Source organism: Galleria mellonella, unplaced genomic scaffold, assembly GCF_026898425.1.
Source record: "Galleria mellonella isolate WM207_F2 unplaced genomic scaffold, CSIRO_AGI_GalMel_v1 utg56, whole genome shotgun sequence".
NCBI lineage: Eukaryota > Metazoa > Arthropoda > Insecta > Lepidoptera > Pyralidae > Galleria > Galleria mellonella.
The window spans coordinates 129,298-149,577 of record NW_026442117.1 but is presented as its reverse complement, the minus strand read 5'-3'; the positions used below and the strand labels follow the sequence as shown (position 1 = coordinate 149,577).

Here is a 20,280-nt window from a genome sequence, read left to right as displayed (position 1 = left end):
AAGTGTTTAGTTTTACTAGTACAACACTTCCTTACAAAAATTACAATGTCTTCGATATTCTCTTGTGCAACACATTCGCTGTTCACTGCTTACATAAACGTGAATGGTCAGAGTAATATTATGAAGGTTTCGCACTTGATCAGTTTTTATGGTTCATTTCCGTTAGCAATTTGTAGCGTGTGCATCGATGATATCCCGTTATTTGTTCCGGGAGAGCCGCGGTGCACAGGGACGGGCGGGAGCGCGCCCCGCGACGCGCTGTGCCCTTGACCTCGACTTCCAACTACACTATATTATCCTGCACTTTTTATCTCTATAACTGTGATTGCGTTTCCTTGAACAGGTTATTGTGATATTTCGTTAACCTATATGTCTATATCTATGTATATTTAAGATATGATATTTGCGAAGTATTAAGTAGACATCGAGAGGTTTCAAAGATGAATAAATAGATCTTTTATTTTGGCATTGGATGATCTTGACAAAATTTAGTGATTGCGAAACAAGAACGTTTTGGAAGACAATGTTTATTAGAGAGTACAAGAGTATCAAAACCTACCTAATATTGTAATTAAGCTAGACAATTAATGCATTTTTCGATCAAAATTATTAATATCAATATGTTTAATTGTAAGAACTATTAACATTATATGTATTTATAATGCAATATTAACAACATGTGAAATTGTCTATGAGTGACTTAGTGCTGTTTAATTTTGATGCAAATCTTATCGATTTAGGAAGTCGATAAAAACATTTACTGTTTTTACATTTTTTTTTTTTACAACACAGGGGGCAAATGAACATGCGGCTCACCTGATGGTAAGTGACTACCGCCGCCCATGGTCACCCACAACACCTACGGCATTGCAGGTGTGCTGCCGGCCTTTTAAAAAGGAATATGCTCTTTTCTTGAAGGTTATGTTGATGGTTCGGAAATACTTGCTGGAAGTTGATTCCAATTTTAGTTTATGGCGGGTTGTACGATGGTGAAAATCTGCAGCAGGTATCAATCCGAACAATTCTTCAGAGCACTCCCCGTGATAAATTTGGTAGAAGATGCACACAGATGCAACATCTCTACGCAGTTTCAGTTACATTATTTGTTTTTACAATAACACAGCCACTAACGATGATATCTTATTTATATATATATATATATATATATATATATATATATATATATATATATATATATATATATATATATATATATATATATATATATATATATATATATATATATATATATATATATATATATATATATATATATATATATACAATTCAAGATTTTAGAACAAATTATAAAATAATATCGTGAACTGAATAATATCTCTTAAATCGGCTTGCAGCTAAAAAACTAACTATGGTAGTATCTGGATATAAATCAATACTTTTATGGGTAATAGCTTTATCTTTTAGATATTTAGGTTTTCTGTGTCTACCCATTAAATATTCTAGTATCATAGCACATAGATAAATACGAGAAACAATACAATTTGACAGGAGAAAGATAAAGACAACAAAATAAAGATAACAAGGAAAAACCTCTTAAGAGAATGCACGTCGTAACCTACCTCAACTACACCTAAGCAGCTAATAAAACCGCTAGTAACACACATTATGTATAGGTATATTGCACTGACAGGAAGATAGAATACATAGTCACACTATTACATAATAAGCACTACAACGAACTTTTCCCTGAAAGATATTTCTCTTGTCCAACCTTAAAAAGCGATACGGCCATCTCGTTAATTTATGATTAAGTAACAAGTTGTGTATACTGTTACACGAACTTGAAATCACCTCGTATTACGCTACTGGAAGTGTCCTTTTCTCGTTCTCGCTTTGTTACTACAGTTATTGTCTTTTAAGTTTAGTTTTAATGTAATATTTCAAAGACAAAAGCTAAAATTGAGTTCCTTTTCAACAGATAACGTTGTTTAAAAACAGTGATGGAAACGTGTTATTGTTAGAAAATGATAAGAAACAAGTAGATTTAAAGTATATTCAAGTAAACATTTAATACTTTTTTAAATTGATTTATATATATTTAATAAATCGTTAATACGTAGAAGATAACTTTTACAGAGTTAAGTTCACCTTTGTACGTTTGTTTTCGACATTAGATATAAAGATATGTACATATATAATTTATTTGTATCACTTATGTACAGCACACAAATAATAATAGATACACAAAAAAAGAGAAAAAAAATATACATACAAAAAAAAAAGGAAAATACATAGAAGTAATTTTTTTTTTTCGCATTGTTACTATAGTAACTCAAAATGGTCACAACTTAGTTAATTGCTTTACCGTTAAAAGAGCAAAACAATGATTGTTCGTTGTAGCCAGGAGCCAGTCACGAAATTCCTTAACAAAAAGAGAATAAAAATAAATAAAATAAATTGTGTGTGTCCATTACAATTATGATTATTTGATATAAATTAATAAATAACAGATATCATTATAAGAGAGGCAGTCAGAGGTCACAAACAAGCACTTCAGCGATAAATATTTCCTCTACATACCCGTTAGGTATGCCAACTTTTTGTTTATTAATTAAAATGGGGTATAATGGGCGAAACAGTATACTCTGTTATGTCCATGGTACTGCTCATGTCTATAGGCGACGGTTACCACTTTCCATCAGGTGGGCCGTCAGCTTGTTTGCCATTCTAAGTTGTATAAAAAAAAGCTTTTAAGTTTTCTTTTAAAAATATTTTTAGTTTCAGACGATCTTATCACTAATAATATACCATTATTCGAGCATTTCATAGCATAGATAGCGAAAACTTGCCTCGAAGTCTCTGTTCTATGGGAACGACCTACTAATAAGTACGCGCGGGGGGTTAGTACTATGAAACTGTACTATGAAATGAACTAAATTACAATTTGAAAAATAGATGATTTGGTCGATACTTCAAAATATCATACACCATAGAAACGAGATGAAAGTTTCTCCGAGAAATCATGTTTAAAGTAGATTTATTGTTAAATGTGCGTTCTAGATGGAATATTGTAAACAAAATCTACAACATGCATCTTGCGTTCGCTGTATAAGGCGCTGAGTTTTCCAATATAATTGAGGCCCATACACTGTATGTGCCTATATGCAATATCGGCACGTACAATCTACATAAATATACAAATAAATAATAAAATACATACATAATGTTTTTACCAAAGTTCTCTAGAGCATCAGATTCGTTTACAAAAACCAACATTAAGTAATCACGTAATCAGTCTGTTATAAATAAACACTAATAAGGTTAACAAGACGTAAGAGCCGAGCAGCACCTGCCTACCCCGGCGGCACACACGACTACATGTGAGCATTGTTTAGACTATACCCAATTTATTCCTTAGAAGCACTATTTTTAGCCAAACAGTTTCCTGTTCGCTCGCCCACGCATTTTATCTATTTTGGCTAACTAATGTATTACTCTCTTCTAAGTACAATTCTTGGAACGTGTTTCAGTAGATAGTTTTCCGAACGTTCCACTCACTAGTTGAACTTAAATAAACATAATATTTTGTATTTATTTTTAAAAACTTTGTACAGTGTAGTCTGCATTCGAGATACATATCTTCGGTGCCAGGTTTAGGAATTTTGCCCCGCTGGGTATTTACTTACTCTGCCAATAAATTGAGCTTGTTTCCTTGTTAAGACAAAAACGTATTTTAAATAGGAGAAAACATCTTTTATGTACCGTTTTGAAAGAGGACCTAAAGATAACATTATTTCACAGAGTTATGATTTCGGTTTACTCGCCGGGATTCTACATAAGTTCTTGAAGACTTAGCTGATAAATTTATTGACTTGTTATGTTTTACAACTTTTTCAAGTAAAACACTAGCGCTGACGTTCTTTTTTGTACAACTTGGAATGGAAATTGACAGCTCACCTGATGATAAGTGCTAATCTGCGTGACGTAATGTGAACAAAACTATAAACATATCTAATTGAATATATTGTATATACACCCACACAGAGGTAGTCATGCAGATGGCTATTGAAGAAAGTCGTATTGGTCGCGCAATTTATTTGTAATATGTAGGACATTCAGTTGTCGTAAAAAATTGTTCATTAGTAGTATTTAGTACTAATCCTGACACTTGCTACTGTACGTTAGTGTTTTTTTTTTGACGCGACACGAAATTTGATGAGACTTGAGTAGAAATCTATAAGACGTTAATATAATAAAAAAAAAAAAGTTTACTATATTTTTATCGCTTCTTAATTCTACTACTCGTCGTATAAACTAATCACAGTAGTGTAGTTTTCTATTTATATTGCGTTTAATGTAACGAGATTTCAGAATAGATAACTCTAAAGTCATTCTGTCTTTATTGTGTTTATGGTATTCTAAAGTATTACCTATAAATTGTTATGATTGGTGCATACAGGCGACAGTAACAAGTTATCGAACAGAGCTTATACGATCCGATACGAGGGAATAAGTAACAATTGATTGCATGTGCACCGTATTATGAGGATGTATGCCTTCTGCACCATCGCCGCCGCCGCCGCCGCCGCCGCCGCCACCGCCGCCGGTTGAGCGACGCGGCCGGCCGAGCGGAAGACGCGGAGGACGCGCGGCCTTATCGAGCTGAACACTCGCGCCGTCCGCCCTCCCCGCGCCGCCGCCGCTCGACCATTTCCCCGCGCGAATTTACAATGTACCCCGCCCCCCCGACCGCCGCCCCACACCGCGCTCGCCGCCCGTCCGTGCACACCACCGCGGCGCGCTGCCTCCGAAACGTACCCTCCGACCTCCCCGATAGAGTCGCGACTCGTCCGGCTGCACTGCACGCGCGCACATGTGTGCGTGAGATTTTCTCGCCTGGAAATTCTAATGCGCCGCGCGACTGCGATAAAAAATGAGCGGCTCGGGAAACGTGAATACATTACCGAGCGAGACGGAGAGCGGCGCCGCCTCCGCCGCGACGCCCCGCGCCGCCGGCCGCCTCTCGCGCTATGTATTTTACACTACTTTATATTTTGATTCCGTCTGAAAAAGGGACGGAGGCACGCGTTATGTATGGACCGTTTTATGCCTGTTAAATATGTATCTGAGTATAGACTTCGTGCGACTCGAATCCCCTTTGTGCTCCGCTGTGACGCTCGCCCGCTGAAAATGTATACTTTTACGACAATACAAGTAGTACGTATTCAATTTAGCGGTGATACGTACTCGCACCTGGGACGGCTCGGCCGATACACAATAAAGGTCCGGTTAACTGCCCGCTACAAAACTAGCACCAACAAATTGATCTATCATAAAACATGAGCTTCTAATAGTTAATTTGTTCCGGTAGCGAGGGTCGGTGTTAGATAGCAGGCGATAATTATAGCGTATAAAAAACACGCAATAGATGTGCGGCCGCCGGTGACAAAAGGGTTAAGTTTTTTGTGTGGGCACGAGCGGCCTTGCGTTTTTCTAAATGTTTTACGGCGTCTAACGCCGCGGCGGGGCCGGGCGCGCGCCGCACGCCGCGCACCTGTCCACACGCGGGGCCTGCTCCGCACGTGACCTGCTCGCGGCGACCTGTCCTCCACGCTTTTTGTCAGGTCTGCGTAATCTGCGGCAAGTTTTCGTATGAATGATGGTCTTAAAATGACCTTTCAGAAGGATATCCCGTTCGATAACTCGCTAGACTTCTTAATGCATACGTTGTTAATTAATAGTGAAACTAGCACTACCGTTAATTTCTTAATGAAAATGGCAAACGTGCAGGTGTTTGTAGCAACTGACCTCAATAATTCATATTATCATACGGGACTTTGTTGAATGAGTGCTTCTACTCGTACTAATAAAAGATCCTAAATAAATAATACAACAACTTTCATTATTAACATTTTTTTATATACAACTTAGAATGAAAAACAAGCTGACGGCCCACTTGATGACAGTGTTGTAGCCGTCGCCTATAGATATGAGCAGTACCATGGACATAACAGAGTATACTGTTTCGCCCATGATACCCCCATGCGTTGCCATTCCTGAGGACTCAGGTGTTATTCCTCTGTACCCTGTAAATTTATATCGCCATTTCAAACCGAAACACAGCCATGCAAACACAACTGCTTCACGGTTGAAACACATGGAACAGAGGTAAGCAAACACACAAAGTCTCCCTATATCATCAGTTTCTTATAGCAGTCTATGGTGGAAGACTGTATATAACAGGGAATACTAAAAGACTGAAATGACGACAAAAAAGATAGATTTTGAAACAATAATACTCTTTTCTAGGACGACCTTGACTAGAAATCTGTTTGTTTGTAAACAAATATGCTAGAAGGACAAATAACCAGAGGGAGACTTTGTACAAAAGTGGTTTGCTTGAGCACCTCTGTCTTATACATGTTTCAACCTTGAAGCAGTTGTGTTTGCATGGCTATGTTTCGGTTTGAAGGGTGGGATATGGCAGTGAATTTACAGGGTGCAGAGGAATAACACCTGAGTCCTCAGGAATGGCAACGCATGGGGGGTATAATGGGCAAAACAGTATACCCTGTTATATCTATGGTACTGCTCATGTCTATAGGCGACAGGTACCACTTTCTATCAAGTGGGCCGTCAGCTTATTTGCCATTCTAAGCTGCTAAGAAAAAAAATGCTATACTAGTGTTGCAAAACAAAACTTTCTTGTTATATTTCCACCTTATTGCTTTGGAAAATATGTTGAACTTCACTGATAGACTAGTCTTGTAGAAGGATGTCAATTATTTTAGTATCCCCCTGTATATATGACGAGATCTAGTACCATATATATGATATATGAATGTGTAACAATATTGTGTTCACTGTTGTTGCAGCGTCGGCGCGAGTCGCCGTGCCTGGCGTACCCGGCGGCTCGGGTACACCGCCTGCTGCGTACAGCGTACGCGCCCCCCTCGCCCCCCACACCGCCCACGCCACCATCGCCACCAGCGCTGACCAGACCGGCCAGACCTAGCAGGCCCACCGTCATCACCGGTACGTACCACTCACCATTCTTTACACTAGAATAGATATGATCTCGAGTCAAGACTTTGTCATGGTTTTGTTACCATACTAAAATAAATAAACACCATTGTACTATAGCAGATGTATATATTTATATACACCAGGGATCTTCTCTAGTTCTCCTCTAGTAATATATCCGGCTTCTAGTGCTCACGTATGTGCCACACTGACCTGTCCAACCACTGTAGTTTCTAACCGATATCCCCTCTGCAACTACAGTGTCCCTTCATTTTTCCTCCATCCTTTCCTCCATATTGCAGGTGGTGAATTTGACCAACAAATGCATTTCTATGGAGATAATTATAATAAAGGCAGGAAGATGATGGTGTTGTACTAACGTAGACGTATTCTAGAGTGGAAACAGAGATTTAACAGGAGGTCGTGCGAAAGTCTGCAGGTAAGTGTTGTGGCGATGATAGGATGGGTAGCTAAGGAAATGGAAATCGCTCTCAAAAGATGAAGTTAACGACTGATAAACCAATATCACTATACTTGAAGTTCCCACGTACCCCAGTTTCTGCAAACCGCAACGCAGCTTATTAGCTAGTTGACAACAGAAATAAATGACACAAAAGCCTTACATACTTTGCATGTCAAGACGGTTTTATACAAACTGCCTACAGTATACAAAGCGATAATATACAAGTATAAAATACGTAATTATATTTTTATTTTGTTAATAATTAAAATTTTTAAAGTGTTTAAAAATGCAGTTTTGACACCTGCGTTGAAATCTTTTCTACGTTTAGTGGCAATTAGCATAAAATGTAGAAATTTGTATATGTTGTCGCCTATTAATATTTGTGTGTAGATCCAAAATTTATGTATATTTTATTTAAATCATAATTTTTAATTATTTTACATTTTCTCCCGTGTTCTCTCGTATAACAAATTAAAATTATATTTCGACCGACTTCAAATAAGAAAGACGTGTTTTGTGTTGAATCTAAGTACCACGATTTTTTCAAATTTCAGTGCTCATTTGCGTCATTATGCCACGTATATACTTTAAATCTTTCACTATCATGGCTTTTTCTAAATAATTAAACAACAATATTGCTGAATTGTTTTTGAAAATTTACTAATAACATTTCCTATATTACCACATTTTGATGTGAAGAATTAAGACTGACTAGTTGATTAGAATTACTTTGTTTAATTTCGCTACAATTAGTATGCGTGCGAATGCCAACATTTGAGGATCAACTGCCTTCCATTCACAGAGGCTCTGCGACCTCTATTAGCGATCAATCTCTAACTATTATTTAATTTACACAAATGTTGCAATGCATGTTTCAACTCTAGGCAGAGTTCGCAGGCAGGTGCTTGCACGTATTTGTCCGTGCCCAGTATTGACGGTTCTACTCTTAAAACGTCCAAATTTTAAACCTATTATATTTATAAGTAACTATACCCCGTGGTTTTATCCACATACGTGAATTACTATATTAAATATATGTACTAACCTACCAATGTGGCAAATTTTATTCGTTGAGTAGTTTTTGTAGTAGTAAAGAGTAACATCCATCCATTTATCATTACAAATTTATGCATTTATAATATTAATAGAATGCCAGTTACACTTAGAAATACAATATGTCGACGATAGTTACAGGTGTGATGCAACAATCGATGGACAATCAATCGTCGCCGATGTGACAGTTTCATGTCCAATAAATTAGCATTGCTCGAATGACGAGGGGATAATTATGGCGCGTTGTTTACCTTCGGCTGCAAGAAACCGAACGCAATCGTAATTATGGGCTGCGTGAACGGTTTACTGGCGACAGCAGTCAGTCAGAAGGGGTGGACACTACTAATCCTGACTGAGAAGGTTGGATATCTTAATATGAAATGAAATGAATTTATTTTGCTAGAATGAAGGTGGTTTTAGATGGAAGAGGTTTACATTTCCCATATACATTCTGCCTCTATGTCGACGTGCAAATTATTAACAATATGAGAAATTTACATAATTCTACATTATATTTCCTTTCATTAGTCATACTATTTAACATATTTGTCATTTGGAGAGGATGGATAAACGAAGAATTACGAAAGAGATTTACCGAGCAAGAATGAATGGAGATGTCGGTAGGGGCCGCCTTAGACGGACGAATGTCGACCAAATAGGCGACGTGCTGAAGAAGAGCCAAATTAAAAGGTACCCGTAACCGGCGAGCGTGTATGAAAAGATTGATGAATGTGGAAGAAGCAAAAGAGGTTTGTTTGAATCGAAGCATTTGTCGTTCCATTGTTTCTGGCTCCTTAATGGGTGACAGGCGTGACAGATATGTATGTATGTATGTATTTAACACACACGACGTGTTAATATTCTGTTAATAACTGTAATGAAAAATAATATTTCAATAAGTTGATATACAGTGTCTCCTGTCGTTTTCATTTCATTCAATATAATAACAAGTATAAAAAATGCTAAAATTAACTCAGTAACTTCAACCGTGACAGTATTAATTAACTGGTAATCCTACTACGTTTATTTTAAAGAGAATAAAATGCACCGATTGATCACGAGATGTTTCAAAGAAACATTTAAAATATTTGCATTCGGAACTCTAAATGACGTCCATAAATAGATTTGCATCATCATCTTCATTTCAGACATTATTTGTCCACTGCTGGGCATAGGCCTCCCCCATAGACAACCATAAGGAATGGTCCTGAGTCACCTGCATCCACAGGTCCTCCGCAATGCATTTGACGTCGTCGCTCCATCTAGTGGGGGGTGTAAATAGATAGGTAGGAAGTGTAGATAAATAGATTTTGCTGTGCACTAATTATTAATTTTCTCTCCAAAGAAAAACATCTGTTTCAACAATTCTGTTTTTACCTAATGGTAAGCTTGTAGAGAATGCCATATGGCATTAAACTTGTCACTTGTACAAAGTTTTATTGTGCAAAAAAGAATATATAAATAAACAGTGACAAAATTGATACGAAATCAAAACAAGATTTTTTTATACAACTTAGAATGACATACAAGCTGACGGCCCACCTAATGGAAAGTGGTAACTGTCGCCTACAGACATGAACAGTACCATGGACATAACAGATATACTGTTTCGTCCATGATACCCCCATGCGTTGCCATTCCTGAGGACTCAGGTGTTATTCTTCTGTACCCTGTAAATTCACGCCATATCCCACCCTTCAAACCGAAACACAGCCATGCAAATACAACTGCGTTACAGTTTAAACACGAATGGGACAGAGGTACCAAGCATCTTTTTATTATAGACTACAAAATCAACAATCGTAATCGGCTTAAAATTTACGAAGATATAACATATTACCACATATCCACAAAAAACCACAGAGAGAAAGTACTTTAAATTTGATAGAATCTTGAGCACTTAAAACATATGTATAAATATATCGTCCCGTATGTCATATAATACATGATTTACAAATGTTATTCCATCTTGAACTTAATTATAGTTGGATTAGACATAGATCTGACTGACACGACGCTGCAGTCGTCCGCCGCGCCTCCTCACGTATGCATCGGATTGCATGCATAAATCCATCTGGACGCGAGCGCATATCATATTATCATAGTATGCTGCATATATTTGCACATGAAATGTTCCATTTACGACTAAAAACCCGCATGCCACTGTCCATCGGGTTCGCACTGTGTACATATTCATGCAATATGTAACAAACCGCTTTGTGCTATTCAAATAATGTCGCCTTAATTATACTGCCTATTAATACACGCCGCATCTGTCCTGTTGTTAGTTATTACAAGTGATACGAGACAAACTAGCACCATTGTAATGTTGTTTACATACAAGAATATACTTGACAAAAAAATAATCACTTCAACAGTTACAGAAATACATTCAGGCCATTATGTAATGCCAATTAAAATTTACAATAAATGCCTACGATGATTTTTTTATATACAACATAGAATGACAAACAAACTGACGGCCCACCTGATGGAAAGTAGTAACCGTCGCCTATAGACATGAGCAGTATCATGGACATAACAGAGTATATTGTTTCGCCCATGGTTCCTCATGCGTTGCCATTCCTGAGGACTCAGGTGTTATTCTTCTGTACCCAGTAAATTCACGCCATATCCCACCCTTCAAACCGAAACACAGCCATGCAAACACAACTGCTTCAAGGTAGAAACACGAATGGTGATGTTAGATGGACCTTTCATTAAAATGATTGCTGTACCCTCGCCGGGTTCGTGTTGAAACTGTATCCCTAAGTCTTGAAATCTGTATTCTTGCAACCTGAAAATGCAATAAACGTTTGATTTGAATTGATTTGAATTACACGGCTTAAGTTCTATCAGTTGCGAAACCAACTATTACAACTTGTTTAGTAAAATAATTGTGTAACATGATTATAAATAAAAAAAAAATATTATAAATCAGATAAATTAAGATTTTCTCCATTTTTGATATCAATTAACAATATACGAAGACGACCTTGGTGGCACGGTCAGAAACACGCAACATTCTATGATTACTGATTTATTTATTCATTCATACAGTTAAAATAGATGTAAATAATAGATAATTTATTATGAATTTTTTTAATAGGTAAAAAATTTACACACGCAGCTAAAAAAAATATTTTATCTAATTAAAAAAAAAATACGTAGAGTCGTAAATCTCGTGGCCGCTAATGCGTCAGTGGCCATTACCTGAGCTATTGATACGCATCTGTCTCAGGGTTTACATAACATTGTTCACTAATAACGTGCCACGTGGGTCATTTTTGTGTAAATGTTACTGTAAAAGTTCGCCTACGGTAAATCATAAAATTGTCCAATAAACCTAAGACTTACAAAGTCTTAATAAACTTCAAACTTTTACTGGTATTTACTTAATTAAAATTTAGAGATGCGATAAATTACATTACATCTTTATATTTCTAAAGTCAACATTCATAATTCTTGCTTGCCGTACTCTAATGTAATAAGTGGAGAGGACAAAATCTCGAAACTCAACTGTTAAATATGATTTTAAAGAAATATTAAATTAGAATCGTTTGTCTCCAACTTGCTGCAGTTTTGTCGAATGACCAAAGAGTGACTGTGTTCAGAGATTTAAGATATGTTATTATTGTTATGTGATTTGTAAATCGAATTAATATTATTCTATTTAATTATACATATGTGTTACTGTATTGATGCTTTCCTGAGTGAACGTATTGGGAGACTAAAACTCACATAGTTGACGAAATAAATAAGTAAATAAATAATTACTAAAACTATAACTCAATAAGTATTATTTTTGAAATAATACATTCATTTTAAACCTTTGTTTTAAAGTAGGCATTGACTTGAGTCAGTCCTAAATAATAAACCACTTTTGTGTGATCATATGTTATTATATGAATGTTGCGTGTCTATAATCGATGTAAATACTAGATTTCGTTTATAATTAGTATGTAGTCAATGTAGATATGTATTTGTAGTGCCGATATGCCCAAATAAATATATAAAATAAATTTTATATTGTAGGCATGTAACCCATAGTAAAACACAAGAATGTGAGTGAAAAGACTGTACTTTGGTATGGAAACACGGTGTCTTTAGGAAGGTAATATAGTTATAAAAATATATAAACAAAAATATATAAACTTTTTTTGTGAAATGAAGTAATGATTTTAAACCAAGAGATAATAAAAGCATTTTCAAATTTAGGTGTAGTTTTTTTTTTTTATTTGCTTTATTTTTTATGGAATAATAATTGAATTGTAATCCCGTCTGCACTATCGGTAAACATTGGACACTCACTAGTGATGTGGTCCATCATGATAACTTCATCAGGAATATGGTGGTTTCAAGGGAAAATCACCTGATAAGGTATACCCTATTGCTAGCCAATATATTGCTAGTTATTGGACCCTAATCTGGGATTATTAGCAATCGTCTTCCCCCACCTTTATAGTACTTAATGATCTCCAACTCCTGTTAATAAATCTCAAGATTAATATATATATATATATATACGGCTGAGGTCAGCGTGACCTTTTTAGGTTTGACCAATACACGTAGTTTCACAGTAACATGCAAAGCTGTGCGGCGCCACCGGCAACGGACAATGCCAGTTGGGCATGCGACGGCTGGCGACCCGGCACCAGGCCGGCCCCGCACGCGGTCACCCTCGCATCGCACCTCCAAAACGATAAACGGCGTAAATAAACGATCGAGATCTAATCAGATTACACGTATGACACCAGTGATAGCTTTATTACATTTTATTTTAGAAGCATTTGTTGAATAAAAATATGAATAAATATTTATTATACATATTAAACTGTAGTGTTTTGAAATGTTAAAAAAATGTCGAGTGAAAAGGTAACGGTGCGGGGTACTGGGTGAGATCGAGTGTGACTTATTAGAAATATTATAAAAAATTAAAGTCATTAATATAATACATTACTTGTATGTAAAAACAAAAGATACACATACACATACAAACAAGATAGTGTGCTCCAATTTAAATTTGAAAAATAAATATCCAAAAAGATACCTAAATGCGGTCAATACTTGTTTCTTTATTTTCGATTATATATCTAGGGGTTTGTATTAATATGAACAGTACAATTGTTAACAGATTTTAAAAAGAGATTTAAAAATAAAGGGGAATATCGACTCTACCTATTATATTATGAATAATAAGTACTTACACACAGTGTGTGCATCATTGTGAAACAATAAAAAATGAATATTTGTTTTTAAATAAAAGGGTGGTCCCGCTGTCGAATTTCTCAACATTAAAGTTGACTTATGAATTTTTAGAATTTCTAACAGTAATAAGTAAGGCACAATATTTACATTGTCCTTATCTTAGGCGCTTGTAAATCTGCATGCGCTGCAGGAGACTTGCCGTGATGCGGGCGAGGGTGTCCGGGGGTGGCGCGGGGGCGCGGGTGGCGGGTGGTCCGCTCCAGGTGCGGGGGCGGCAGATGTCGCCTCCAACAATGACGTCACCTTGCTCCTGCCGTGACCCATATTTCACTCTTAGTAGGCGCCGCCGAGCAACTACCTACCTTATCCCGTCGACACACGGCCGATCCCACCTTCGCTTCGCTGTTACTGCTAATCACTGAGCGTTTAGCACGAGCCTGGGGTCAAACGACACTCGATAGGCACAATGGGCTGTCGAATGCACCGTGAATTATGGCACGCGGCTGAACGGTTGTGATTCGAATGAACGGATAAATCAACAATAGTTTTGCAATATTTCATGAAACAACTTTAATTTTAAATTTGAGTCAAATAAATCATAATAACATTAAAATAAAATAAAACGTTAAAATGGTACTTCTTTCTTATATACATCCCTGAGTAACCTGTGTATTCAAATTCAATGTACTTACCACTAACAAGGAAATAATAACATCTGATAATAGTTTTTATCTGTTTTTACTAAACGAAGGTATAAACGAGGTATTTATTGTAAAACAATTGTCTTAGTGTAACTACACTAGTCACATAAATTATTGGTAAATGACTTCAAAACGTCGATCAGGGGCCATTTTAGTAATATAAAATATGTTATAATAATTTATATTTTTGATTCATCTAATCGACACTTTGAAAATAATACGTGAAATAAATCTACAGAATTGTTAGAAATAGGATTTTTTCCACAAAAAAAAACCAGCAACTTTTACCGTTCGTGACAAAATGAATATGAAACCAATATGGGCGCTGGTTGCTCGCATGCTGGTTTGCGAAAATAACTTTATGCATAACCAATAGAGCCATAATAGATTCAAAAGTGACTATGACGTCGCGGTCGGTCTCATGACAATTTTGTTAAAAATGCAATCGGTATTTAGTGGGATAACATCTTAATTATATATCACCAACTACGATCTCGCTTTAGCTCGAACTTAGCTCGAAGTGAGACTGTTTTTATGGCGGCTTTTAGGGCAACGCCACAGGTGGCGCGGCTGATACGGTGCGTTTTCCTGCTGCCACTCGCCTCGCTATACATCGCACACACATTTACGTCCATTGTATGGACTGTCTACTATCTATTAGTTATGGCTTTGCCCGCATTTAGTTGTATATCTAACGTTTTGATCTCATGTGTTTAAAAAATTGTTATTGATGTTTGAGTGAATTCCAATAATGTGGAGTAATCGTTATCTATCTTTGCAGATAAGATACAATCTTAATAGTGATAAAGAAAAAAAAGTATAAGCGGTGTAATTCCTTCAAATAATTGGTTTAAATTAAATTTCCATGTTTTATTTTTATTAAATTACTTGTCTATATTCTAACATTATAATATCACCATAATTTCAGTTTGCCATTGTCCGTTATTGTCGTGTGATCACAGCATAGAATAGGTCACCCCTTCCTTTCTCGTGGGTGTCGTAAGAGGCAACTAAGGGAGGGCGAGGGATGGGCAGCAGCGTCCCTCTTAAAACATCTCCAAAAGCCAAACTGCGTAGCAACTACTAACAAAACCACCTAAAGGAGAGGCTAACATAGCCTTGCCAGCATTGGACAATTATAGGCTGATAAAAGAACAACAATTCAAAAAAATATATCCAATTCTAAATAGGTATCACGTCCGATAGTTATTCGTAATATCTAAAATTAAGCCATAATACAATAATAATTGTTTGATACAAATGTAATTGTTTACTTTAAATGTTCGTTGAACACGATTTTAATGAATTAAGCAAACAATACAACCCCTTCAGGTAACCTTGTCAATAATTGTTTATAAATACATTTTAAACAACTGTGCTACGGTAAGGAAGGTGTATAATTATGTTATTGTTAGGTCTCATCCTCCGACGCTAAATGAGTGGCGTAGTTTACAATTCTAAGGACTTGTTGGCGACGACCATTGTGTTTGTCGAGTCGATTACGCTAATACTTAACTAGAAATGCGAAGAACTCACTCCCAAGCATTTAAGGATTCACAAACATTGAAAAACTGCATTCAGTTAGTATCAGTGTAAATTAAATTACTTTTTGTATAGAGTTAGCTGAGCCTATTTTTGCAGCGATTTACAAGAAAGTAACCTCTTAATTCTATTAATTTTTTGTGTTAATACACAATAAAAGTTTAAAAATATAATTTTTTTTATTCTTTTTTTTTTATTTGTAAAATGATACTGATCTTAGTAATATTCTTTAAGGCTTTGTGACAAATACAAATGAGTTTTATAAGTGGTAAAGTTAGAGGTATCATGACAAATATAAAGTATTCACTGAAGTTCAGTGTTGATCCTGCCATAGTGTTAGGTGACAGTGCCACTTGATATTGAAAATGTTATCAGCTTGCCATCTGTTATCCTAAATATTTATTTGTTTTATAATGTAATAAACTATTACAACAGTGCTTGTAAGTGATAGCTTATCTATAGTAATGATCATCTCGCTAGGTATCGACTAATAAGTGACACAGACTGCGATTAATAAGGATACATATCCGTACTATTAGGTGAGATGAGAAACCAAAGGGAGACTGTACAAAAGTCGATTGCTTGTGTACCTCTGTCCCATTCGTATTTCAACCGTGAAGTAGTTGTGTTTGCATGGCTGTGTTTCGGTTTGAAGTGTGGGATATGGCGTGAATTTACTGGGTACAGAGGAATAACACCTGAGTCCTCCGGAATGGCAACGCATGGGAGGTATCATGGGCGAACACAGTATACTCTGTTATGTCCATGGTACTGGTCATGTCTATAGGCGACGGTTACCACTTTCCATCAGGTGGGCCGTCAGCTTGTTTGCCATTCTAAGTTGTATAAAAAAAATCGTAAAGAGAGAGAGAGAACAATCAATAAAGTGTATATTTAAAAAGCGTGCTGGCACAACTTAATTAAATATATTTGTCTGTTTTTATAATACTTCAATCTAGTACTACTAAAACACCCGGCGCGGCTTTGCACGAGTAGATAGAGAATTTTACTCGATTATAGCTTAATATAGGTGAAAACGATTTTAAAATAGCTTAACTAAAATTTATTCAGTAGTTATAAACAACAAATTGACATGGAATTGTATTTGATATATTTATATTCTTTTAAAAACATTAGTAATCGTTTTAATGTCTTATTCAATCAACATTTATTTATTATATATTATATATATATATTTATTATATTTATGGTGAAATATCTGGACTTATAGCTATTGTTAACATTTGCATACTTGTCATGTTTCTTGTAAATAAATATTCAAATAAATATTCCATTACAAACAAATAAACTATAAATCTAATCCTTCTTTTTTGTTTCAAAACTCATGATATTTATTTGTGAAACATTTGTATGATTATACATTTAAAAATTTAGACTAGACGGCATACAGTAATATTTATAATAGATACTAGTATCGATTATTATTCAAAATTTTTGTTCTTTATTGTCTTTATGAAAAATGATTTTATTATATGAACGAAAACAGCGGAATAGTAGCAATATTTTAAATATTGGTACACAGGAGTTCGGTAAGAAAGTCACGACACAAAAAGACAATAAAATGTTAATTTAATTCTAGGAATAGTTGAAGAGAGAAATATCCTGCAAATTATATAAAATTTTTGTCTATTAATTGAACAGTAATTAATAAAACTAAGTCACGTTATTTCGTTGGACATTGAAAAAACTCTTTTGTACTATATATTTTTTTATACTGAATTATAATTTTCAAGCAATTGAAGTATAATGACAGCTGCTAACAGTGGGTAACGTGACCGCTGTTGATGGCTTAATGCTGAAATAGGGATCATTTGAACATTGTTTTTCTATAATTTATGATTGTGTACTTACCAGCCGACTTCAAAAAGGTGATGGATCTCAATTTAGTTGTATTTTTTATGTTTATTACCTCATAACTCTATCAATTCTAAACTGATTCGTAAAATTATTGTTTTACCTGAAAGGACATACAGATTAATTCCATAGAAATTTTATTAAAACCGGTTCGGTAGTTTTTAGATCAAAATATCTGGCTTTGTCACAATTAAAATAGTTTTTTTTGTGGGGCACAATCTTTTGTTATTTTGTGGTCAACAAACGTTTTCTATTTTATTTTGAAAGAAACCGTCTACCATTTTTCTGTATATGTAAGTAGATTAAGCACCTATCGTTACTATAGCAAGTGTGAGTTGGTATACCGAGCGGTACACTATCACATCGAATAGGTGCGAGCGATGACGCGGGGCGCGGCGAGTTGGCGACATTAATTAGCTAATTTGCAGGAGACGCCGGCGGAGGGCGGCCGCCGGACATCCACGCACGGTTCAAGTTCACCGAGATTGTGCAGCGCGGCCGTTGACCCCGCCCTCACTTGGGCTCCGAGCTCTCGCCATCACCATCACCGTCGTCACCCCACATTATTATATGCCATCGATCATTGACAATTGGCCATCCACCACTTATCACCGGCAGCCGGTACTTCGACTGCTGATTCGATTGTGTAAACATGTCTAAAACTAATGCAAAATGAATTTCTATATTTAGCTTGGAAAATAAAGTCTTTTAAATATGTAGGTATAAATATCAGCCCAATATAGATAAATTAGATACACAGGAATTCGTTGAATAAATTTATTTATTTCTCCATTGGTACTGAAGCGTGTAAGCACCGAGCTCTCAGCCTGCCGTTTCTTGTAAGAGGCCGAGGCCGGAGGTGGCCGTCTCCCGCGGCCATCCTCGCCGCACCGACCGTAGATATGTAAAATTTCGCGTAGGAAAATCCATAACGGCACGCGGAAAACCCTTTTAATATACGGCACGTAAATAAGAGTAGCGGCGGGCGGGCGGCGCGGCGGCGGGGGGGCGGGGGCGGCGCGCCGCCATTGGCCGAGCGCCTCGCCCCGCCCCCGCCCGCGCCTAAAAAAAACCTCGGAAAAAAGCGGCGATAGCGCGGCAGTGTCTGACGGACGCGCTCGGTGGGCGGACGCCGCGCACCGGAGACACGGCGCGACCCACGACCGGCGGCCGCGGCCGCGCCATGCCCGCGCTGGCTCTGCGCGACCAGCCGCTCGACTGCTCCATGCGCCTGCGCGACCTGCCCGCCTGGCCGCCGCCGCCGCCGCCGCGCCTGCCGCATCACCAGCAGCGACACGGTCAGTGCCACCCAGTGCCGTCCAGTGCTCTAGTGATCTGTACCCCGGTTACGTGCCCGCGCACCAGCTCACCAGCTCCACTCGCTCACCGCCGAGGGCGGGAGGTCCGCGCTCCTGGTGTAGTTCGCGCGACCAAGCTGCGGAGGAGACGGCCGGGCTGACCCCGGCTCGTGCGGTTTGTCTTACCTTTCCCGAGTAGGCGCACCCCCTCGTCTCTTAAATCGCAAACGAGCGGCGACCCCGCCGAACCTGTTGTAATGTTTCGTAAAAGCGTCCCATTTATTAACTCCGCGGTCCGATAATAATAGCGGAGACAGCTCTGATCCCGTTCTTTATAAGGGCGACCCCTCGGGCGCGGGGCACGTGCGTGAGTCGAGTCTCTGGGGTCAGATTCGGGAGCTCCGCTATTGTCCCCGACCGAGCTAGCGCCGCATCGCGATACTCTGCCGAAATCTCGGAGATATTCATGTGTTTTGATGATCGCGCGGTCGTCACTTGTCCGGGACAGGTAGGCAGGTGCTAACAGTAGGCGAATTTCAGTTGAAATCTTTTATATGTAAGAAAGTGATGTATACGAATTCTGTGCAACACGTATGGAAATAATAATATTAGAATTAATACAATGAGATGTTATTTTTTAAATTTGTAATTGAGTTGTGCCTCGCTCGGTAGATCTTAGAATTGGTTGCTGAAACCTAAAGATGACAAGGATAACCGCTGACTGAATACTTACATAGAACAGTGATAAATATATGTAGTTAATAATTGATCATTTGCGTGAGTACATCTAACGTGTTTCTAGCAAATAATCTTGAGCCTAGAATAGGCCTAGGCAAGCATTCACTTAGGTCTGTTTTAAAATTATACTTTTATTTGTTTACAACATTACTTTTATTGACATCATATTATTTATGATTTAAATTATATGAAACGATGATAAAGGAATTTAAAATTGATATGAAGTACTTTAATCTTTTAAAATAGTATATATTTTAAATACTAAAAAATTCAATGAAATGTGTTTAAATCTAATATACCTAGGTATATGAATAACAGTATATAAATAGGTAAATAAGGATCGGATGTAAATTATTTTTTTTTTGTGAATAATATACATATGTATTGTAATGATACTAATGCCTCTAGTACCTACATC

General features: G+C 37.1%; 1 protein-coding gene across 3 annotated transcripts in view; it reads left to right on the top strand.

Annotated features, from left to right (window-relative positions):
* LOC113512566 (POU domain protein 2-like) overlaps positions 1–20,280 on the top strand; it is a 239,388-nt gene that overhangs the window by 125,264 nt on the left and 93,844 nt on the right. For all 3 annotated transcript variants that reach the window (XM_052899165.1, XM_052899163.1, XM_052899164.1), the window contains one exon: positions 6,837–6,996. In XM_052899165.1, coding sequence (XP_052755125.1) covers positions 6,837–6,996 — 160 coding nt within the window. The remainder of the gene's footprint in view (positions 1–6,836; positions 6,997–20,280) is intronic.